Source organism: Schistocerca serialis, chromosome 3 (genome assembly GCF_023864345.2).
Source record: "Schistocerca serialis cubense isolate TAMUIC-IGC-003099 chromosome 3, iqSchSeri2.2, whole genome shotgun sequence".
In the NCBI taxonomy this organism is placed as follows: domain Eukaryota; kingdom Metazoa; phylum Arthropoda; class Insecta; order Orthoptera; family Acrididae; genus Schistocerca; species Schistocerca serialis.
This window is the reverse complement of record NC_064640.1, coordinates 405,748,139-405,773,352: the sequence shown is the minus strand read 5'-3', so window position 1 is coordinate 405,773,352 and position 25,214 is coordinate 405,748,139. Positions and strand designations below refer to the sequence as shown.

Genomic DNA, 25,214 nt, shown 5'->3' with positions numbered 1-25,214 from the left:
TGCAACAGCACTGAAGGCCAAAGTAAACAAGGATGGAAAAGACCCACCATAATTTAATAATGAAATTAGGAAAATTCTGCGGAAGTAGAGGCTGTTATACTCTTGGTTCAAAAGAGAATATGCAAATGACAACAAGCAAAGGTTAGTAGAGATTTGTGCTTCTGTGGAACAAATCTATGCACAAGGCATACAACTACCATCATCATACCTTAGCAAAAGATCTGACAGAGAGCCCGAGAAAATTCTGCTCCTATGTCAATTTGCTAAGAAGGTCAAATGCTTCCATCCAGTCACTTGTTGACCAGTCTGGTGTGGCAGTTGAAGATAGCAAAACTAAAGCCAAAATTTTAAATATCACATTTAAGAAATCATTCAAACAGGAGAATCATACAAATATACTGTCATTTGACCATAGAACTTATGACAAAGTAATAAGCAACCCTGACAGGGAGAAACAACTGAAAGAGTTGAAAGCAAATAAGTCGTCGGGTATGAACGGAATCCCAATTCAATTTTTCAATTCAGTTTTATCTAGCTTGCATTTATCATGAATCTCTAACCCAACATGAAGTCCCAAATGACTGGAAAAAAGAGCGGATGACTCCTGTATATAAGAAGGGCAAAAAATGGATCCGCAAAATTACAGGCCAATATCCCTAACATAGATTTGCTGCAGACTCCTCGAGCACATTCTCAGATCAAATATAATAAATTTTCTTGAGACTGAGGATCGTATGTTCATGAATCAGCATGGTTTTTAGCAAGCACCACTCGTGCGAAACTCGGCTTGTGACTTTCTCTCATGATATACTATGAACTGTAGTGGTTTGACAGTGGCCTATTGCAGGCTGTTGAAGAAGAATATGGAACAGAGTCACAGATAAGCAAATAGCTCAAAGAATTCTTAAATTATAGAAAACAGTATGTTTTCCTCAATGGTGAATGTTTCATCAGAGATGAGCATATAGTCAGGAGTGCCCCAGGGGATTGTGATAAGACTGCTATTATTCTCTATACAGGGTGTTACAAAAAGGTACGGTCAAACTTTCAGGAAACATTCCTCACACACAAATAAAGAAAGGATGTTATGTGGACATGTGTCCGGAAACGCATAATTTCCATGTTAGAGCTCATTTTAGTTTTGTCAGTATGTACTGTACTTCCTTGATTTACCGCCAGGTGGCCCAATTGAAGGAAGGTAATGTTGACTTCGGTGCTTGTGTTGACATGTGACCCATTGCCCTACAGTACTAGCATCAAGCACATCAGTACGTAACATCAGCAGGTTAGTGTTCATCATGAATGTGGTTTTGCAGTCAGTGCAATGTTTACAAATGCTGAGTTGGCAGATGCCCATTTGATGTATGGATTAGCACGGGGCAATAGCTGTGGCGCGGTACGTTTGTATCAACATAGATTTCCATAATGAAGGTGTCCCGACAGGAAGACTTTCGAAGGAATTGATCGGTGTCTTAGCGAGCACGGAACATTCCAGCCTATGACTCGCGACTGGGGAAGGCCTAGAACGACGAGGACACCTGCAATGCATGAGGCAATTCTTCATGCAGTCGACGATAAGCCTAATGTCAGCGTCAGAGAAGTTGCTGCTGTACAAGGTAACGTTGACCATGTCACTGTATGGAGAGTGCTACGGGAGAACCAGTTGTTTCCGTGCCATGTACAGCGTGTGCAGGCACTATCAGCAGCTGATTGGCCTCCACGGGTACACTTCTGCGAATGGTTCATCCAACAAAGTGTCAATCCTCATTTCAGTGCAAATGTTCTCTTTACGAATGAGGCTTCATTCCAATGTGATCACCGAGCGAGGTGGCGCAGTGGTTATACACTGGACTGGCATTCGGGAGGACGACGGTTCAATCCCGCGTCCGGCCATCCTGATTTAGGTTTTCCGTGATTTCCCTAAATCGCTCCAGGCAAATGCCGGGATGGTTCCTTTCAAAGGGCATGGCCGACTTCCTTCCCCGTCCTTCCCTAATCCGATGAGACCGATGACTTCGCCGTCTGGTCTCCTTCCCCGAAACAACCAACCAACCAACCAATCCAACGTGATCAAATTGTAAATTTTCACAATCAATATGTGTGGCCTGAGAGAATCCGCACACAATTGTGCAATCACGTCATCAACACAGATTTTCTGTGAACGTTTGGGCAGGCATTGTTGGTGATGTCTTGATTGGGCCCCATGTTCTTCCACCTACGCTCAATGGAGCACGTTATCATATCATCATACGGGATACTCTACCTGTGCTGCTAGAACATGTGCCTTTACAAGTACGACACAACATGGGGTTCACGCACGATGGAGCTCCTGCACATTTCAGTCGAAGTGTTCGTACGCTTCTCAACAACAGATTCGGTGACCGATGGATTGGTAGAGGCGGACCAATTCCATGGCCTCCACGCTCTCCTAACCTCAACCATCTTGACTTTCATTTATGGGGGCATTTGAAAGCTCTTGTCTATGCAACCCTGGTACCAAATGTAGAGACTCTTCGTGCTTGTATTGTGGACGGCTGTGATACAATACGCCATTCTCCAGGGCTGCATCAGCGCATGGGGGATTCCATGCAATGGAGGGTGGATGCATGTATTCTCGCTAACGGAGGACATTTTGAACATTTCCTGTAACAAAGTGTTTGAAGTCACGCTGGTACGTTCTGTTGCTGTGTCTTTCCATTCCATGATTAATGTGATTTGAAGAGAAGTAATAAAATGAGCTCTAACATGGAAAGTAAGCGTTTCCGGACACATGTGCACATAACATATTTTTTTTCTTTGTGTGTGAGGAATGTTTCCTGAAAGTTTGGCCGTACCTTTTTGTAACACCCTGCATAGATAAATGATTTGGCATACAGGGTGGGCAGCAGTCTGCTGCAGTTTACTGATAAGGTGTCAAAGTTCAGTGACTGTAGGGTGATACAATATGGTTTAGAAAAAATTTCTAGTTGGTGCGGTGAATGGGGGCGAGCTTTGAATGTAGAAAAATGTAAGTTGATCAGATGAGTAGGAAAAACAAACCCGTAAACAATTAGTAGTGTTCTGCTTGACACTGTCACGCTGTTTAAACATCTGCACATAATATTGCAAAGTGATATGAAATGGAAGGAGTGTGTGAGGATTGTGGTAGGGAAGGTAAATGGCTGACTGTGGTTTATTGGGATAGAGAAGTGTGAATCATCTCCAAATTAGACTGCATGTAGGGTGCTAGCGCAACCTATTCTTGAATAATGCTCGAGTGTTTGGGATCCATGCCAGGTGTGATTAAAGGAAAACATTAAAGCAATTCAGAGGCGGGCTGTGAGATTTGTTACTGGTAGGTTCAAACAACATGCAAGTGCTACTGACATGCTTTAGGAACTCAAATGGGAATACCTAGGGCGAAGACAACATTCTTTTAGAGGAACACTATTGAGGAAATTTAGAGACCTGGCATTTGAAACTGACTGCAGAACAATTCTATTGCTTTGAACATACATTGTACATAAGGACCATGAAGATAAGAGAAATTAGGGCTAATATGGCAGCATATGGATGGATAGTCATTTCTCTCTCATTCTATTTGCGAGTTGAACAGGAAAATAAATTACCAGTAGTGGTGTGGGGCACCCTCCACCGTGCGCCATGCAGTGGATTGCGGAGTATCTATGTAGTTGTAGATACTTTGGTCGGCGCCCAATTCATTAGATGATTCTGACAAGGGCTACAGTTTCAGCTGTGCTTGTCATTAGGTGGTGCATTGTACAGCATGGTTAGGATAGGGGCATTGCTAGCGAGTCACAGAAACCACCAAAATACCGCTTAAAACAATTATTCAATCCCCATAAATATTCTAAATGTTCTAATAAAAACAATAATAACGTGTAAAAGTGACCTTTGTGTAGATGTGCACTTTTAGGTGCATTGAAAATACAAATTCTGCCCTCCCATATCCAAATATTATGAGGGGGCGGCTACTTGCCATCACCAGTTTCGTCCAAATGTATGGTATATGCAGGACTTGGCAGAAATGAGTGACAGAAGTCGGAGCTTCAGGTGGCCAAGTGTTCAGAGAAAATATCATGTTTTGGTGCAGGCTGGGTGAGACCATCTACTATTTGTGTTAGCATAGTTTAGCTGCAGTGGTTGAAGTGGAATGAGTACAGAATGGTAATCAGAGGGTCGTGGGGTTGAGTCCTCAAGTGGAAACTTCTTATTTGCAGTTTTTTCTTTACTTTAAATAAATGAAATAAAGTTCAATATATTGTATTTGCAGGTGCGGCTTGTGGTATCCGTGCTGGGGAAGGCTGCTATATTTACTGTGTCCTGAACTAACCTACTCTTTGGACTACACTACAGGTAAGTCGCCACCACAACCAAGATTTCAGGTGAGGGCCGAATATCACAATCTTGCCAAAAGTTTACATACTGTATCTCTATTTCATAACCAACTACTAAATATCTCCAAAAGCCAACTTCATGATAAGATCTATAAGTAGCATATTTATTTGCCGATGCCACACTTCACGAAACTTTAACACAACAAATCATACTGGACAGAAACTTAAATGCAGTGTATGTTTGCTGTGTTGGATGCTTAATGAGTTTTGTGTTTCCAAATCTAAACTTTAAGCATTTAATCTTTGGTCAATAACGTGAAATGCCAGGAAATGTTCTACAATGCCAGGTCTTTCTCGACCCAGACAGAATAGATAGAAAGCTACTCAAAGCCGTAAGCCACTTGCACCATATACCTTACCTAGGCTCAAAGCACATGAGCGCATAACAGCTGTGCACAGCTCACAGCAAGATCACGATATCGTAAACTGTTTCAGTGCACATGAGGCAGCATTGTAGCAATAACTGCGCAGCATTACTAGGTTCGAAGCCAGTCAGTATGCACCTAGGCAGAAGGAAACAGGACAATGTTTGTTTATTTAACGTATAAGAAACACAACAGGTTTTGGACTCGCTAAGTGGTTAGTTCGCAGCTGCTCGAAGCATTCATGACACTGTTTATAGATTTAAGAGAAGATGAAAGTAAATTTTTTATTTTTGAATCAATATGCAGTCACTTGATGAATTAACTGGAAAGCATTAGTAGTAATTTATTTTTCAGATATCTGGGTAGTGGCTGGACTCTGGTATGTACTACCAATACAGAGTCGGCCACCCAGCACTGTGTAGAACAGTAAGGAAAGTTTGTATTTGTAAAGCTGTGTGGGAAGTTTTGCACAAAGGGTGCAGACCAAAACTCACAGAGGAAACATGGTTGAAAAATGCTAGGGAATTTGAAAAGGATGCAAACTTCCCCATCTACTTAGGCACCTTGGATGACAAAAACACGAAACCAGTTAATTGAGATTTCAGTGATTCTCAATTCTTGAACTAAAATAAATTCCTTTCTCTAGTCTTGTTTGTGGTTGCAGGTGCCAATTATTTGTGGAAGTTGGATCTCATGGTACAGAATCTGATACCAGTATATTTGAAACTGTAAGATGTATAAAATGATTGGAAATGGCCAAGCAAGCCAACCAGAAGGACAACCACTACTAGAAACTACTGAACCTCCTGTGCCTTTCTTTTTATTAGAGAAGTCTATTTTTGTCATGAGAACATGTACTGGAACTGTCCACTCCTACAAAAAAATTGAGCTGTAATTGTTGTTTAAGTTGTACCCGGAGATATGTGAATTGCACATCTCGAATTCTAAGGAATAAATAGAGAATATTTCACAGACATATCAATTTTGAGCTTAATGTTACTGTTAGAATTGCATTATGTTGCTGTGTCTTTTACTAGAACTGCTGTTCCAGAGATGTTTTCACTTTGAACACACTTAAAGTATGTAGGGGCTATGTGATCTGGAAAATGAAAGCACATCAGCCCAAGGAGGAAGTTGACTGAACAGTAGAAGGAATGTTTTCACTGATGATTTTATAGGAAATGCTGGTAAAATACTGTGGCAAGACAAATAAATCAAAATCTGGTCAATAACAATCTGTGGCGAACACTGATTCAGTTTATTCCCAAGTATGGAAGACTATTCAGTTTATATCTATTGAAATGTGTGCAATTACATATTTTCTGAATGCATTACAATAAAGCGTTGATTACATAGAATCAGCTGATATAACAGAATTGATTTTAATCTGTTGTTGTTGACTGAAGATCGGTTTGTTCTGATGAAAGGTCACTCACTAGGGGGCAAAGCATATGCTGCTTAGTGCTATTTCAAGTATTAAGTATGAACATTCAGGCAATAATGCCACCTCCAGAACATTAAATAGTTAAATGGTGACATTTACCTACATAATTTCTTTCCTGATTCGGTTTTGCAGCAAAACCCTCACAAAATTTTACACACACTTGAAACCATGCGGCTCTTTTGTTAATACTATCACAATACTCCTTAATAAATGTGTGTCTTATGTCAGGATGGTTCTTCACCCCTTCAATGAACAATTCCCTGTCCAAACTAGCTATGTCCATGGCAGGCTGTCAGCAGCTGCTGCTGGGTTTGCAAACACATGTGCATTCACAGGGGTGAAACTCATACAGGGACTTCTGGTAACATGACGTTGGTTCACTGCCAGACCACTTGTCTCTGTTTGCTATTGGGTGATTTTTAAATCACATTGCCTGGTCGGACGTCTTGCTTCAAATTGTATCAGGCAGATGGATACGTACGGGTATGGAGACAACCTCATGAATGCGTGGACTCTGCATGTGAGCAGGGGACTGTTCAAGCTGGTGGAGGCTCTATAATGGTGTGGGGCATGTGCAGTTGGAGGCTCTATAATGGTGTGGGGCATGTGCAGTTGGAGTGATATGTGACCCTTGATACGTTTAGATAAAACTCTGACATGTGGTATGTACATAAGCATCCTGTCTGATCACCTGCATCTATTCTTGTCCATTGTGCATTCCAACAGACTTTGGCAATTGCAGCAGAGCAGTGTGATACCCCACACATCCAGAATTGCTGTAGAGTGGCTCCAGGGACATTCTTCCGAGTTTAAACACTTCCACTGGCCACCAGACTCCCCAGACATGAACATTATTGAGCACATTACAGATGCCTTGCCGCTTGCTGTTTAGAAGAGATCTCCACCCCCTCGTACTCTTACAGATTTATGGACAGGCCTGCAGGATTCATAGTGTTAATTACTTCCAGCACTACTTCAGACATTAGTTGAGTCCATGCCATGTCGTGTTGCAACACTTCTGTGCGCTCACAGGGGCCCTACACGAGGTTAGGCAGGGGTACCAGTTTCTTTGGCTCTTCGGTGTATATAGTTTCCTGAATTTATTTCTGCAGGATTGTCTTGGGGTCAGATCTGCAATGCATCCAGCAGCCTTCTTTTGAAGCTTTGCCTACCCTACAGATATGCATATGTGCAACATTTCCCCAGACTAAAATGCAGTATAAGTGAGGGTAGACTAAACCATAGTGCCTTGTTAATAGTCTGTGTATACTGTCCTAGACATCTTTCTCATTAAGAATATGTTAGTGCATAATTTTGAGTGTACTTTGCTTATATGACCCTCACATGTCAAATGCTTATCAACGATGACATCCAAGAATTTATAATTCCTTACTTCTTTGATAACTGCATTACACAGTTCAAGGGAAATACTGTCAGTCTGTGAAGTTTTATTCACTTGTAGTTTTTCATATGTTAACTCATTCGCATTTACTAACATGTTGTTTTCACTGAAATATTTGTAAGCCTTACTCGTATCTGCAAGAGCACTGGATTCCAGTTCTTTTACCAGGTCACTTTTTACTCTGAGTGAAGAGTCATCTGCAAACATTATTACATTGTCACATACTGCTGGTGTCATATCATTTACGTACAGAATGGAAAGGGGGGCCCAACACTGATCCCCTGAGGTACACTATACTTAGCTACCTGAAAATTAGTGTATGTTTACAATAGTGCCCCTTGTTTTATGTATTACTTCTATAATTGATATATCAGCTGCCTTACCCCTAAATTAGTTTGCAGTGACACACACACAATCAAATGCCTTTGAGAGGTCAAGGAAAATACCACAGACTTTTCTTTGTTGATCTAACGCTCCAGTAACATCAGCTACAAAGTTAACTGTGCCTGTGGTGGTAGAGCTACATTTTCTGAACCAAGCTGTACCTCATTTAGTATGTTGTTCTCTATAAAATTTAATATTCTGTCTTTCAAGGCTGTTTCCACAATTTGAGATAAGACAGCTGTGATAGTAATTGGCCTGTAGTTTGCAGGATTTTCATCACCACCACCCTTATAAATGGGCACAACCCTAATCTTTTTCAGATATTTAGGAAATATCCCATTTTATGTGGCTGAGTTTATTAAATCTGTCAGATATCTCACTAACCACTGAGAACAGTACTTCACTACCCAGGTAGGTATCCAATGAAGACATTCTGTGTTTTTGGACTTTAAGAGTGTGTCTTATTTTTGCTATCTCTGGTTAACTTGTTGCCATTGGAAAAAACATTCTGCAATATTGGATATCTTATACATATTGCTTGGCGTTTAGGAACTATTGTAAAGCGTTATAAATTTTCCAGTACTCCAACTTGATGTTGATCAAAAATATTGCTGATATCATTTGGATCCCTACATTCCTTAGCATCTTTCTCTAAAATTGTGAGACCATACCATCTTCAAAATGTTTTTAGATGTTGAAATTTCATTCTGGTAAAATTTAATTTTAGTTCCTCTGTTAATTCTACTGTAGGCTCTCCTCTTTTCGTTATATGTGTCAATGTTAGCTGTAGCTTTGTTTATCTGGCAATTTTTGTATGCCATTTTTAGATTCTCCATTGATTTTATACCTGAGGTGATCCAATGCTTAGTAATTCCCTTATTTAGTCTCCTGGATACAATGGGGCAAGCAATTATTATACTAGCATAGTTTCAAGCAAAAATGCTCTCATTAACATTATGTATGGAATGTTTTTCCTTCCAATCTTGCCCCTTTACTAATGTATGTAGTCTGCTTTTTTAGCTGTATAGATTCTAGTAGTAGTTCTACTCAGTTAACATTTATTCCTTGTATTTCAAGTACTTGTCCATAAAGGTCTGAGATAGCAGCGTTTATTACTTGCTCTGTTTGTCTGCCCTGAGGAATATTAGTAATTGCGTGATAACGTCAGTGTTTGTGAGGTCTGGCAACATCTTGTTGGGCTTTGTACACCTAACTGGAGATTGTAGGCATTGATCAGATAACAGAAACTTCTTGTGTGGCAACAGTCTTTTAATGTATCAATATTTAGATCCCCCACTACAACTATATAATGGAATTCACGTATTACCTTATCTAAAAATACTTCTAATTCTTTTAAAAAGTTGTTTATTGATGAGCTAGGTGATCTCTACAGCCCCAATATCAGGCATTTGCCGTGGGAGAGCCAGTCCTGACAAAACTCTACCATCTGGTGAGCAAGATATATGAGCAGGCGAAATGCCATCAGACTTCAAGAAGAATATAATAATTCCAATCCCAAAGAAAGCAGGTGTTGACAGATGTGAAAATTACCAAACTATCAGTTTAATAAGTCACAGTTTCAAAATACTAACACGAATTCTTTACAGACGAATGGAAAAACTAGTAGAAGCCGACCTCGGGGAAGATCAGTTTGGATTCCGTAGAAATATTGGAACACGTGAGGCAATAGTGACCTTACGACTTATCTTAGAAGAAAGATTAAGGAAAGGCAAACCTACATTTCTAGCATTTGTAGACTTAGAGAAAGCTTTTGACAATGTTGACTGGAATACTCTTTCAAATTCTAAAGGTGGCAGAGTTAAAATACAGGGAACGAAAGGCTATTTACAATTTGTACAGAAACCAGATGGTAGTTATAAGAGTCTAGGGACAAGAAAGGGAAGCAGCGGTTGGGAGGGAAGTGAGACAGAATTGTGGCCTCTCCCCGATGTTATTCAATCTTTATATTGTGCAAGCAGTAAAGGAAACAAAAGAAAAATTCGGAGTAGGTATTAAAATCCATGGAGAAGAAATAAAAACTTTAAGGTTCACCGATGACATTGTAATTCTGTCAGAGACAGCGAAGGACTTGGAAGAGCAGTTGAACGGAATGGACAGTGTCTTGAAAGGAGGATACAAGATGAACATCAACAGAAGCAAAACGAGGACAATGGAATGTAGTCGAATTAAGTCGGGTGATGCTGAGGGAATTAGATTAGGAAATGCGACACTTAAAGTAGTAAAGGAGTTTTGCCAATTGGGGAGCAAAATAACTGATGATGGTCAAAGTAGAGAGGATATAAAATGTAGACTGGCAATGGCAAGGAAAGCGTTTCTGAAGAAGAGAAATTTGTTAACATCGAGTATTGATTTAAGTGTCAGGAAGTCATTTCTGAAAGTATTTATATGCGGTGTAGCCATGTATGGAAGTGAAACATGGACGATAAATAGTTTGGACAAAAAGAGAATAGAAGCTTTCGAAATGGGGTGCTGCAGAAGAATGCTGAAGATTAGATGGGTAGATCACGTAACTAATGAGGTGGTATTGAATAGGATTGGGGAGAAGAGGAGTTTGTGGGACAACTTGACTAGAAGAAGGGACCAGTTGGTAGGACATGTTCTGAGGCATCAAGGGATCACAAATTTAGCATTGGAGGGCAGCGTGGAAGGTAAAAATTGTAGAGGGAGACCAAGAGATGTATACACTAAACAGATTCAGAAGGATGTAGGTTGCAGTAGGTACTGGGAGATGAAGAAGCTTGCACAGGATAGAGTAGCATGGAGAGCTGCATCAAACCAGTCTCAGGACTGAAGACAACAACAACAACAACAACAACAATATATCTTTGAGAAATATATGTTAATATATATTTCTCAGCCGTTCCTCTTAAATCTTTAACTAAGAGTCATGCCAAGTATTTAATGATACTTTCACAAAAACCATAAAAACAAAAAGCAAATGAAAATGTGGGATTGGAAATAAATGTAAGGCATACATGACAACTTCTTATATAAAATCACTTTTATTACATTACAATCGACGATTTACATGTGCTGGGGCGATGAAAATCGTGAAAAATGGAAAAGCAGTAATTTATTCGGCATCCTTTACAAGTTATAACAGGGTGTATACAACCCGGGAGATCCGGGAAAAACCCGGGAATTTTTTCATCCGGGAGAAAACCGGGAAAACCCGGGGATTTTTTAGAATTCCGGGAATTTTTTGTTGTTTTAGTTTTCAGTTAAATTTTTGTAATTTGGACTGGTAAGAACCGATACTCTAAACAAAGAATATTACTGTATCGCGCTATTGCAGAATAATACTGCAGCATTAAAACATGAACGAGAGAAAAAAAAACGAAAATAAAACTTAAATTGCAAAGGAAATGCGCCATATAAAACAACAGTGCTCGTACGAGCATCTGAGAACAGCAAAATGTGTCGAAGGCTTTCGGAAGACTACGCAATGCTTTCTAACAACAAACTGCCTCCAATGAGCGTGACGTCACAACTCTTTACATTCGACTCATTTAATCAGTTACAAGCGGGCTCATACACATGCGCAGTTAAGTCGCATACAAGTAGTACCTTCTCCCGCTTCTGGTTACAGAAATGTGGCTGTTGGCTGCGTAAGCAGCAGTAGCTTCAACCAGCCATATGGTATCCGAAAAAATTTACTGGCATGCCCAAGCTGCCAGATTCATGCGTGCGCAGCAGGCCCGGATCTCTTGGGGGGGTGGAAGCAAACCGGGGTATCTGAACCGGGCGGCAATTTCGCAGGCAGGGGGCATATTCATATTCTAGAGGAAAAACCTTGTTTCACTAAGCAACTAGCATCCAGCGCACGTCGGTCTGTCATTTACTCATATGATTTTGAAATGCACCCCTGCTGGTTTTTGGACACATTTTAAGTTGATTTCTGAATCAATTAGAAGTTGATTTTTTGAATGCGTGCATAGTGTACGTGATGTCTCTGCCAGGGGAATCCTCGTCACATCTAGAAATAAACTTTCCTGCAGACAATATGGGACGGGGCTATGCGAGCTGAGCGGAATGAAGCCGAACCAGTGAATGCCAACTGCTGCTTGTTTATGTGGTTGATTCGGTTTGCGAATGCTCAGTGTTGTTATAATTACTAGCGAAATCCACAGATTCAGACTACCGGAATGGAAATAAACGACTACCAGGAATAACTAGTGAGAAAGGTTACGTATTATCTTCTCGGTGTATCCAAGAAAGTGAAATTTTCACAGAAAATATTCGACCAGATCCTTACACTAGACAGGGCCAGTTGTAGTCCCCAGCTAGCAGCCGCTTAAGTTCCATTCTGAGTAGCGCGGAAAACGCATTGCACGAAGACGTAATAACGCCTAACCAGAGAATAATCGCTGCAGAACTAAACCGGTGATTGTGGCAGGGTTAATAAAGTTAACCGGAGAATGAGTTTTGACAGTGGTAGAAATAGTTACAGAACTAGTGATAAGACTTTGTTAGAACACAGAAGAAGAAACGGGGAATCACACAAATTATGGAAGTATATGACGATTTCAAATTTATACAAAAATTTGTTACTACTGCTTTTCGGTCTTGTGCGTGAGAAACTGGAGCATATGAATGAAATGTGAAACTATTTCCTAATGTAAAGCCTTTTGCTTGTAGTAGTCCAAATAGGTATTCTGGTGCTAAGTGAATTATATTCTGTCGTATTATTAAAATGATCGTCATTGCCAAAACAGTCTCGCGTATTTGGTGTATGTTGCAATTGATGCAATATTAGAAAGGCCTATTCTGTTTTATCCAGCACGCAGTGACAAAATAGACGTAATCAGATCGAGAAACCATACCAGTCTTGGGTACTATTTGTATTAACACATTTTTCGGTATTAGACGACGACATTTCTATTTTTCATGTAGCAAAACGTTTCACGAACTTTATAAGGTGATAGTCCTTTTGCTGAAAGGAAAGCACGCCATGTAAAGCTGTAGCAAGATTAGAGAGAAAAGTTGCTAGGGCCTAAGGATTGAAGAAATATATACTGTCTTGCCTGTTTCTTGTCTTTACTAGTTTTAGGTATCCTATCTTTAATTTTGTCACACAGAAGAGCAAGTTACTAGTTAATAGGCAATAAAGAGTCCAGATTTTCTGAAGAATTCTTGTTCTCCTGGTTACAAATAATCCTACCCAGTACTAATTGCGAGGTGTTTTTATTATAAAAAGAGGGCAGGGTGTTTAATTTCCACTGTCCTGAAATAGTTTGATGACATCCATTACAAAATATACACCCTTGAATTCCACAGGGCGAAATACAGTGACGTGCGGTATAAGAATGTTGTTTGAAGAGGCGTGGCACTGCACTGCATACTTTAATTACGGAAGGCCAAAATATGTTACTAGTTGTAGATTTTATTTTATTTTATTTCCGCCTTTCTGACAGTTACGCATTAGTCACCTTGCAGAACAATAAAGTTAGTTTTGTCGGTTTGCTAAAGAAATTTGGTTTTTATTAAGCTTTCCTGCTGAGGCAGCCAATGTATTTGAAACGAAGTGTTTAATTCCACACTATTGGTTAGTTTCAACTGTTCGCTGCATTTAAAGTGCACGTTTTCATCTTCTAGCACATATGGGATTATGTCATAATAAAGAAGCAAACATGCGATAATACAGTACTGGTACTCTAAGAAAATTTACGTCACGAAAACCACACTGAAAAGCTTCCTGTCAGGCCGAGGCCTACGTCATTGGGAATCTGGACATATGAATGTGCACTGTATAAGGGTAGCTGTGCAAGTGTGGTAACGTTTCTTATCTGGGTCTCTCTGGAAACTGCTGAAATGAATCTATTTTTAACAGGTCGCAGGAAAATATTGCGAATTGTTGTTCGAAAAGAGTTATTTTCAAAGTAAATTTGCGTTTTACACATGAACTATGTGCGAGAATGTACGATGAATTTCTTAAATCACAGAACGTTTTCTCTCTTTTAAAAATCAACTCATTGATGATGAGCCATTTAGAAGAATTTCGAGCCCAGAAGATCAGAGATTTAAGTCGCTATTAAAAATTTTACTCGTCTATTTGTGTGATGTCTCTTAAAGTGTAATATGCGCTAAACAGATCAACATTATATGTGAAAGCTTAGCTTCTCTTGTAGCTTATTAATCTTAGAGATAAATATTATATGTGAAAGCTTTGCTTTTCCTATAGCAACACTATGAATATTAATTTAAACCATTAACTTTTCCTGTTGGTGGAATTCGAATTTATACTTTCATAACACAAAAATATGCAACGTACATGTTGCTGCACATCAAAGATCTTTCCAAAATGTGTTCCCTCCCCCCCCCCGAGTTTCATTTCCTAAAGCGCAGGGAAATTCTACGCTGCTGTATAAAACCGTGTCCATTCAAAGGATAAGTTTTACAGATCCAAGAGAAAGTATACTGTCACTTACAATGAAAAAAGTGTATTTTCACCCGGGAGAAAATGTATTTTTAACCGGGAGATCTGGAAAAAATCCAGGAATTTTTTTTCCTTGTCCACGTATACACCCTGTATAAACACCACATTTTTACTATTGCGTGGTTATTTTAAAGTTTCTGTAGAAAACAATCTTGGTTCACATTCATTAAAGGTTCACTCTTAATCACACAATTTGGCAGCAAACTGTGTGTAATGTATCATTTCACCAAATATTGGTGAGGATAGCTGGTGGTGGTTTACAGTGTAAAGCATTTTGATGAAGTCTTCTCAGGATGTGAGTTCGTAATGTGGTGGTGGTGGTGGTGGTGGTGGTGGTGGTGGTGGTGGGGGGGGGGGTTAATTTAATACTGCACGATGGAAATCCTTTGTCCTAAAAAAATTTGTGTGTAATTGGGGATTTGTTCCCTGAAGATTTAACAGAAGAAATTTGTTCTCCTGCACTAAGGGCTTCATTTCACCAGTCAAGATTTTTGTAAAATGCTGTTGCAAGTTTTCCAGAGTGGCCAAAGTAGTGATGACATTCCTATCTTATGCCACCTAATAATCCACCATGTTTGAATCCATGGTCCAAAAGAGCCAGTACTGTCTAGGCATGCATAGACCGTTGGCAATAATTTACCATAAAGGTTTTATAGTACATTGCACTTTCAGTGCAATTCATGTGAAAATGGGAAATAAAAAAGTACGTTCCCTCATAGAGACTTGAACCCCACCATCCTGGGATTACTGTTCTGTACTCTTTCCACTGCGCCAGCCGCTATGTGGAAATAGTGTTGAGATAAATGGCTGATCCCTCACTTGACCTGCATTAAAAACGCTATTTTCTGTAAACGTTTGGCCATCTGGATCTCCACTTCTGTCTCTTTCATTATTTTCTAGCCCTTTATATCCCATAAATTTGGACAAAATCAGTGATGATGAGCAGGGCAGCATCCCTGTTAGTTTGCTGTTTAATTAATATGTATCCATTGTGGTTCTTTTTTTTTTTTCTCTCCAGTCGCCTCTCACTGTAACAATGTACATGCGTGGGACACCAACGATAATTACTAGTGAACATCTTTGTGTAGCCACATTGTTTCTGCAGTTCAGCAGTCAGTCTGTCTTATCGTTTTCTCCGTTAAAGAATTACCACAGTACATCAGCCACAAGCACACACCCCAGCTTCTTACGCAAACTTTTACTTTCCTTTGTGTCAGTCCTTTCTGTTCACTAATCAGAATATCCTTAGGTGTATGTTTCTTTTTGTATACAAAATTACTCGTCTTGGTTGTAATAATTAATGTTTCCTAAAAGTAAAGAAGACTGTTTCTTAATTTTGGTAAAACTTCTGAGAATTCTACATCTGTAGAGAATACATGATACAACATCAGAGAAATAAATAACAAGCGTTAATGATCAATATTTCTGAATGTACAAAAATTAATATCATACAATGTTAACTGTGAACTAAAAGGAGATTTTTTTATGTTGTAGGTACAAGCTGGTACACCAGATCAGGCAGCAGAATTGCGAAACTTAATACTTCCGGCTGAACAGTTAAGTGCACTGAATACTTTTGGCTCTTAGGGGTGCATCACTATTATTACTTGTTCCCTTTAAGTGTAGGACTCCAGCATCTTGCTGAAAGTCTCTGAAATTTCAATAGATGAGGACCAGGTAAAAATTTATTTGTATAATTAGGTGACACATGGTGTATATGTTTCAGTAAAAGTTTGTGGCAAATTAATGTTCATCCTAATTAGTCCTTTGATAGAAAGTACAAGCTATATCAGAGCAGGTACACTTCAAAACAGGAAGATATGATTTTATTGTAAACCAAACTCGGTACACAAGTTCATGTAACACAAATTACTCAACAACGTGACAATAAGTCCTCAATCTTACTAAATATTTCTTTAACTTCTATTCAATTTATTAATGTGGTTGATCCCTTGCTAAAGCTATTGTTCAACACATAATGGTTACCATAGAAAGCTCCACCACCGCTTCCCACCGACCATTCCTATCACACAACAGGTCACCAGTGTGCTTTCATGCTCACTACCCCCCGTCTACCACTACCTGCACACCTGTGTTCCTGTTGTTCTAAAGACTCATCTGTATGGCTCAAATGGCTCTGAGCACTATGGGACTTAACATCTGTGGTCATCAGTCCCCTAGAACTTAGAACTACTTAAACCTAACTAACCTAAGGACATCACACACATCCATGCCCGAGGCAGGATTTGAACCTGCAACCGTAGCAGTCGCGCGGGTCTGGACTGAGCGCCTAGAACCGCGAGACCACCGCGGCCGGCTTCTGTATAGCCTCAACATCGGAATGTACCTCGCAACTACAATGGAAATTATTTAAATTATTCATAATTAAATACTATAATGTATGTTTTTGTATTTTTTTCCTAATTTGTCTACCTAATTGTGTCGTCATTAATCAACAGCTTATATACGTAAATATGAGTTTGTTGCATCTTCTGATCTTGAATTATATGGCTTTGTGATTTCAGAATGGCAGGCCACTGTGTGTCAATCTGTATCTTACCTTGAATTGTCCATGAACTAATTCTACTTTTCTATTACCTTGAGCTGTCCCGTTTGTGTTAGGTATCAGATGTAAAGTAGTAGTTGTAAGTAAGCCGGTGATGTCAGTAATTGTGCCCTTTTACTATCTTCATGCGGACATATTTGCTGATTATTTATTTCATCTGCCACATATAGTTATTTAGTCCCTCAATATGAATATTCTACATCATCCATCACTCTCAGCCGAGCTTGGAACAGGAGCCATTTCCCACCTCCAGAATACTAGTCTCTGAAGATTGTTCCCTGATGTCATTCCTATTGTCTCAGTGTATTACATGCCTTAAGCTTGCAGCTGCGTACCTTCCTATTTGGCCATACTAATCAATCTCAGTGCCATAGAGTGTTGTATATGTACAGACTGAAGTGACGAATGAAAATTTGTACCGAGGTCAGGATTCGAACTGGGTCTCCTGCTCACTACGCAGATGTGCTAACCACTACGTCACTCTGGAACCATATAGTTTCACTTGATTAAATCACCTATGCCTGGGTTTCAGGCAAGAGCAAGATCATTGGATGCTGAGGTGCTATTCCAATACAGTTGGCAAGTCTCTGCACTGCTGTTAGAATGTAGGGGGAATACCAAGTGGACTGAGATATGAATGGGAATTTGGATTGAGGAAGGAGGTGTGCTAGGGTAGTTTGTGAAGTTGTGCAAAGCCACTGTGCCAGGGTGGCATAGTGGTTAGTGCATTTGCCTAGTGAACAGGAACCCTGGGTTTGAATGCCTGCCTTGGTTCAAATTTTCATTCATCACTTAAGTCTACATATAAACATTATAGATGTTTTAGACTTTTTAAAGTCTCTGGAACCGTAGAATTTCATCTGATCTTAAATTGAGGTTTGCAATAGTAAGACCCCAAACTTTTATTCAGGAGGACTGTGATTCAAATCAGTCTGACCATCCATATTTATGCTTCTGCCATTTGTCTTAATCACTTAAGTTAAATGGTTAGATAATTCCTTTGCTAGGGGACAGCCAATTTCTTTCCCATCTGTGAGATTGTTCTCGATCTCTAACCACCTGATTGTCAATGTGACATTAAACCACAATCTTCCCTGCAATACTTTAAGCCACATACCTGTTCCACATTCGTTGGTACTATCTTCTTGATTTTGATCCATGATAAGGAAATCTTCTGCTTTTTCGTTAAGAATGTCAGAATTTACTACAAAATCTCCTTAACTTCGTTCTTCTCAGCTTAACAATCAATCTTTGTCAGAGCTGACATTCACTTCTTCTGTGCTCTGTAAGAACCTTCCTCCATATCACACATACCAATCTCTGTTTTGACAGTTGCCTTTTATTCACACACAAAAAGTACCTTCCCTACTATATTGGCACCTTCATTTTCAGGAGTAATCTGAAACTGACAAACCTATGACCCAGTGCAATTTTCTCATTGATTAGCGCTTCCCCTGACACTCAAGCCGGCTGATGTGGCAGAGCGGTTCTAGGCGCTTCAGTCTGGAACCACGTTCCTGCTACGGTAGCAGGTTCGAATCCTGCCTTGTGCATGGATATGTGTGATGATGTACTTAGGTTAGTTAGGTTTAAGTAGTTTCTAAGTCTAGAGAACTGATGACCTCAAATGTTCAAGTCCCATAATGCTTAGAGCCATTTGAACCCCTGACACTCAGCCTTTGCTAAACTCAACATTATCTGTTGCTAGAGCTTTAACTAATTTTCATTGTGGTGTGAAGTAAAGAATCTCTCACCTAAAATCCTACTTTCATTCTCCAAAATAGCAACCAATTGGCCACACTACATAGACACAGCTTATAGTCGTGAACCAGCCTTGTCATTGTCATTAACCTGTGGACAGCCCAGTTGTTAAAATGTTTCATATATACTCCCACTACATCTTATCACAATCCAATCTCAGGCATTTCGTATCTAATCATAGTTAGGCACATGTGAAAGCAGCTGTTTCATATGCCAGTTGTCTTGCAATTAATATGGATTATTTTATGTGGGTATGTAAGCTAAACAGTTGTTTTGGATAAATGACCACCACCAAACTTTGACTAACCACATACTTGACTGCCTAGTTTCAGAGCATGCTGCACACAAAAATAGCTAATATGGCAACAACTGCTTCAGAACTAATGCATTTGGATCCTCCTCTCAGCACAAGGCAGCCAGTGCTGAAGAGGTTGGAATTACCCCCCCCCCCCCTCTCTCTCTCTCTCTCTCTCTCTCTCTCTCTCTCTCTCTCTCTCTTTCCCCCCCCCCTCCCTCCCTCCCTCTCCTTCCCCCCCACCTCCCTCCCTCACTCCCCCCCCCCCTCTCTCTCCCCCCTAGTTGATAGCGAAGGTATTTTGCGATTTTGGATTGTCTAAAAGTGAGCGCATGTTGTTCCTTTCTTTTTTATTTGTTGTTTTGACTCCAGAGCATGTTGTCAATTTGAAGGAGTAATTGTAATATGTCCCCCCCCCCCCCCAATCTGATGAAACTGAGCCACCTACATCCACCTGTTACCTATCTTCAGTGCTAATTTACTTGTCTGTATCATTGTTCACAGGTCCATTAATGTCTGAAGCAGTTGTGGAGCAGCCTCGATGTTACAGGAAACACAATGTGGGATTAAATGGAGTGCTGTCAAACCCTGTACAACCTGTAACTCATTCAGAGTGTACTTCAGATCAGTTGGAGAACCACACTAATAACATTGCAATGGAAGACCCTACAAGTGCAACTGAACCTACAGCACATAGTCTCAGAAGTACAACAGCGCGGTCTCGCAGATGGGATGCATTGCACATTCCTGGTGATGGGACAAACACGGCACTTGAACTAATGCCAAGAGGAGTCACACAGCGTACCCGTAGCAGGGTGTCACGACCACCACATGGACAAGGCTTCAGTGCCAGTTCTGATGAAAGAATTGGTAGGGAGGTTGTTGTTTTGCAAAAGTGTGATGAACAGCAGAGTTCACAACAACAAAGATCTGACAGAGATACAGTTATACCACAACCATCTGTTGGAGGGACAAGTATGTCTCCCATTCATCATGGAGAAGTGAGAGCCACTTGCAGTCAAGCTATGGATGTGAATGTCTCTCACAGTCGTCGTACAGTGCCAAGTGATAGGCAGGGACGTAGTGTGACAAGAGATGTTCCGTACACTCGTGTTCGTGTAGCAAGTTCTCCTCGCAGCCATGCGAGAGAGACAAATGACACTCATAGCCACAGTAGGGAGGGGAATGCATCTGCACCTCGTGGCAGAGAGGCGAATGGTCCAACCAGGAATGGCAGAGAAACGAGTGTCACAGAGGAACATGGTGAGGTGGCTGGTGGTCGTCAACCTTGCCCAAGACTCAGGCACCGGAGTCATGTGAGGGAGACTAATGCTACTCAGAGCCAAGATAGGGAGGCAAGTGCCCCTGTAGCTCATGGCAGAGAGGCAGACAGCCCAACCAGAAATGGCAGAGAAATGAGTGTTGCAGATGAACATGGCGAGGCAGCTGCTAGTCACCAACCTTGCCCTAGGCTCAGACGTCGTGCTTTGCCAGACCGAGGTATCAGAAGAAACAGTACAAATCAAGAAAGGGAACCTTATTCACTTAGACCAAGAGGTGAGCGACCAAATTACAGTGTAGCTGCTGGTCATCGTAGAAGAACTCAACCAAATTGGCGGACACAATTGAGAACACAGATGAGGCAGTACATGGATGAAATTTTTGCTGCCTATGTGAATGCAATGTTATTTGGAAATCAGAAACGTGAGGTCAAGGATCTTCCAGAAGTTGCAATAAATGAGGAGCAAGTTAACTCAGGTCTGAAATGTTCAGTGTGCTTGTTAGATTTTGTACTGGATGAAATAGTACATAAGCTGCCTTGTGACCATTTATACCACAAAAATTGTATAATACCATGGCTTGAGCAGAATGATAACTGCCCAATGTGCAGAAGGCCTGTTGATGATGATGATGACGATGATGATATTGATATTCTTCCGGATGATGACGACGATGACGATGATGATCCAGGTAACCAAAGGGCTCGTTTCCGAATAGTTGTTGGAGATGCAGATGTCACTGTTATCGCTCATGACAGTGCTAATGAATCTTCAGCCTCTGACACTGATTTCGAAGTATTTATGAATTCTGATGAGTACTGAAGCTACTGAATGGGCTCGTTTCCGAATAGTTGTTGGAGATGCAGATGTCACTGTTATCGCTCATGACAGTGCTAATGAATCTTCAGCCTCTGACACTGGTTTCGAAGTATTTATGAATTCTGATGAGTACTGAAGCTACTGAATATTACGACTGATTTATCCATTTGAAGATTTGGGACACATTTTTGTGTACTCAGTATGGGAATGTATTTTCATCAATTCCCATTACATACTATCAAATATATAGACTGAATGTTTCCAGAATCATTTTCAGACACTCTACTTACAACTGTGTTACAGTGCAAAAAGTTTTACAAACAGTAGTTTTTAACAGCAGCTGTGATTGGATGCTGTCTGAATGAGAGGGAGGTCCTAGCACTCTTTCAACATACCGCGTAGACCAACGCTTCAGTAGTGTACAATTAGTGATTTTCTCCCTTTACTGTCCCCAAATACATCCACACCAAGAATAACTTTTTGTGACTTGTTTGAATGGCTCTTCTGTAATGCATATGGAGGGGGGGGGGGGGGGCTGAAAGCAGTTGTGCTGGGAAACTACTTGTATAGTGTTTGTGATTATTAAAAGATATTTAAACGTAGTGAATATTAAATGGTAAACACACTATTGGTTCCATAAATCATAACTTAAATGTCTGTTTATTGTTACAATGTCTACTGTGTCTATAGCCTCATACTCTCAACAAAGTATCATAAACTGATTATATATTTATTTATTGTACAAATAGTAACTGAGATTTTTATGTTATATGCATTGTTTTTACTTTATCGGCCTATTGATATCTGAGAAAAGTATCCTACTTGGAGTTTGTTTCAATGAACTGTAGCTGAAATACAGTTGTACATTTCAGATTGTTGTAACTTTATAGTTACTGCCACATGTGTAACCATTGTTCCATTTATTGATAATCTTTGACCCTGAAAAACTGTGAGGAAGGGAAAAAAATGTTTTTCTAAAGTGATTGCAGAAAATGTGAAAACTGGAAATGCTGTGTATATCACCATGTGGTTTCCAACTCGTATATTGACTGAATTAAGCTACAGTCTCTCTCTCTCTCTCTCTCTCTCTCTCTCTCTCTCTCTCTCTCTCTCTCTCTCTCTCTCTCTCTCTCTCTCTCTCTATTTTATTTGTTATTAGAAGGTTCAGTGGCATATTTACATATAATCCACTTTTATCGTGCTCAATCTACATACATTTCATCAAGGCTACTGGATTTAACAAATGAGTACTGTGCGCAAAAATCTTAATAGAAATGTATCATAGACAGGCCAGACAACACTCTAGAGACTAAACATATTGATTTAGGTTGTCTACGTACAATAATAGACCGACAGTAGCCTGACAGTCTCTTGGCACTGTTTTCTGAAACCGATAAAATTAAACGCTAAAGACAGGCTTCGTGATTATTTTAGATTTGTTACTTACAAGGGAATTACACACTCAACAGGTGAGGTTTCCCTTATCTTTTGCTTGACTCTACCACGTACTTGGATCTAACAAATGCTGCTCTAATGAGATGCACTTCTCAGACGTGTTTGAGATATCAAGGTTTAATGAGCCTGTTGAGCACCATATGAGAGCACCAACTGGCTATGAGAGAAGACGAGAACTCTGCATTTGCTGTGTTTGAGTCGAGCATGGTTTTTTTTTTAAAAAATCTTCCACCAAATATTTGTATCAGTTCAGTGAGTGTGTTTATTTGGAAAGGAATATCACCATCATCATGTCATGAAAATTGTATTACACTCCAATCCCTGGTACTGCATCATTTGATAGCTCCATTATTCATATTTATGTTCATGTACATAAGGTATGTATGAAAAATTACACTGATTAGCCAAAACATTATGACCACAGCCCACCACAATGCTGGATGCCACCTGGTGGCATTGCAAGCATGTGACATTGTAACAAAAGTATGTAAGAGGAGCAGACACACAACAGGAGATCACCCTAGCAACAATATGAGCTGCAAACTGGGAAATACATTGAGATAAGTGACTTTGACAAAGGGCAGATTATTGTTACAAAGAGCCTGTGAATGAATGAGTATCTTGAAAACAGCGAAGCTGGTCAAACGTTCACGTGCTACTGTTGTGAGCAGCTATGGAAAGAGGTAGGAAGACAGAGAAACTACTACTACTACTACTACTACTACTACTACTACTACTACCGCTTGACACAATGGTCGGACGTTCACGACTCTCCACAGATTGTGGGGTTCGGAGGCTTGTCTGCTCTGTATAGTAAGATAGATGGTGAACTGTTGGATCACTGCTTAGAGAACACAATGCTTATGCACACCCAAGTTTTTCAGAGCACACTATTCATCGTAAATTGTTGAACATGGAGCTCTGTAGCAGACCAGGCATACATGTTTACATGTTGACCCAGTGGCATCGTCAGTTAAGATTGTAGTGGGCATGGGACCATCAGGCTTTGACCTGGTAAGCTGTTGGCTCTGCGGGTGAATCACATTTTTGCTACATAAGGTCGTTGGTTGTCTCCACAAATGCTGTCATAGAGGTGAACAGCGGTTCAAAACATGAAGTGTGTCATGGATGCGGGCTGAAGGGAGCACTATTATGCTATGGGAGACATTCTCCTGCGCTTACACAGGACAATCAATCATAGGCTGTCAGCTGTGAAGCATCTGCGTCCCTCCATGCTTGATGTCTTCCCCGACTGTGGTGTCATCTTTCAGCAGTATAATTGTCCGTGTCTTGGGCCAGAACTGTGATACAGTGATTTGAGGAGCATTATAATGAATTCACGTTGATGCCTCAGTGACAAAGTTCGCCTGGTGTATATTCCATGAAACCCGTCTGGTTTGCTGTCAGGCACCATCACCGAGTACGCTAATCAGCGGCCCATTATTTATGTTAATCACATGGCCTGTGCATAGACATCTCATGCCACATACCTCCACAAAGCTACCAACAAACTGTTGGATCCCTGATATGCAGAATGAATTATGTATTTCATTCCAAAGACGGACAAACAAGCTACTAAGCAGCTGGAAACAGTATTTTGGCTCATCAGTGTATGTCTGAAAAGCTATTCTTTTTAAATGTTAGTGTACTGTTTTTTCTGCTGTCATTATTAAAAACCAAATGTGCTTTTCAGTAAGGGCCTTAATAAAATGTGCTTTACCCAGTTCTGTTCTAGGTCTTTTTGTGCTCTCACGATAAACCTCAGTTCGGATACTGTTAGCCCACCAGTGACAATGAAGAATTCAGACTGCAGTGATTTAACTGATATATCATTTTAAGACGAGCATGAATGTGTCAATAATAATGGTTCATTTCGCTACAGTACCTTACTAAACCTCGTCATGAATGTCCCAGTGGTGGTGGTGGTGGTGGTGGTGGTGGTATTATTATTCCTTTCCAAAGAAACACGATTTGTTGCAGTGTTATAATTGTTTGGTTGACGACTAGAACAAGAAGAAAAGAAGACTCAAATGCAGTATGGGTAGACCTGTAGTCTCCTATCTTAGCTGGTTGCCCTAACTCTGCTGCTTGACTGGTGGTGCATTTACATGGTAGAACTGTGAGCCTGAATTTCTCACAAATGCTTCATAAGTGTAGCATACTGGAGCACCACTTCTTACACCCAACAATTTACCGTATTCATGCAAAAGTTGAGGAATATATGTTACTGCGTATATTCGATTTATTTGCATAAGGCTTTCTGTGGTCCAAGGCATAAATGTCTTAATATTTCATCTTCCTGTGCTGGAGATTCTGATTCTGAGACATAATCACAGGCTTGAACAACTCAGAAGGTAGATAGTCTCAAACAAGCTCAGCAAACTGATCTGTTTATAATACTGTATATCCATGCATCGGTCAATTCATGACATCATCAGACCTCTGCCTACAGTCATGGAGCTGCTCCAGTGTATGCCGTGGAGCTTCTAGTGGTGAAGAGTTGGCTCTGTTTGTTTTATTTAGCACAAAGGCACACAACTTGTCTAATTTCAGTCTTATTACTTTTTATTGAAATTGGCTTTGTGCTTT

At 40.2% G+C, this 25,214-nt stretch overlaps 1 protein-coding gene across 5 annotated transcripts in view; it reads left to right on the top strand.

The window, feature by feature from the left end:
* The window catches only part of LOC126470263 (E3 ubiquitin-protein ligase RNF12-like), a 72,934-nt gene extending 50,893 nt beyond the window's left edge, over nucleotides 1–22,041 (top strand). For 3 of the 5 annotated variants that reach the window (XM_050097997.1, XM_050097998.1, XM_050097999.1), the window contains 3 exons: nucleotides 4,274–4,356; nucleotides 15,944–16,005; nucleotides 19,576–22,041. In XM_050097997.1, coding sequence (XP_049953954.1) covers nucleotides 19,584–21,173 — 1,590 coding nt within the window. In that variant the 5' untranslated portion in view covers nucleotides 4,274–4,356; nucleotides 15,944–16,005; nucleotides 19,576–19,583 and the 3' untranslated portion in view covers nucleotides 21,174–22,041. Of the gene's footprint in view, nucleotides 1–4,273; nucleotides 4,386–15,943; nucleotides 16,006–19,575 lie in introns of all 5 variants that reach the window. The other 2 variants (XM_050098001.1, XM_050098000.1) reach the window with 1 other exon arrangement.
* The last annotated feature ends 3,173 nt before the right edge of the window (nucleotides 22,042–25,214 follow it).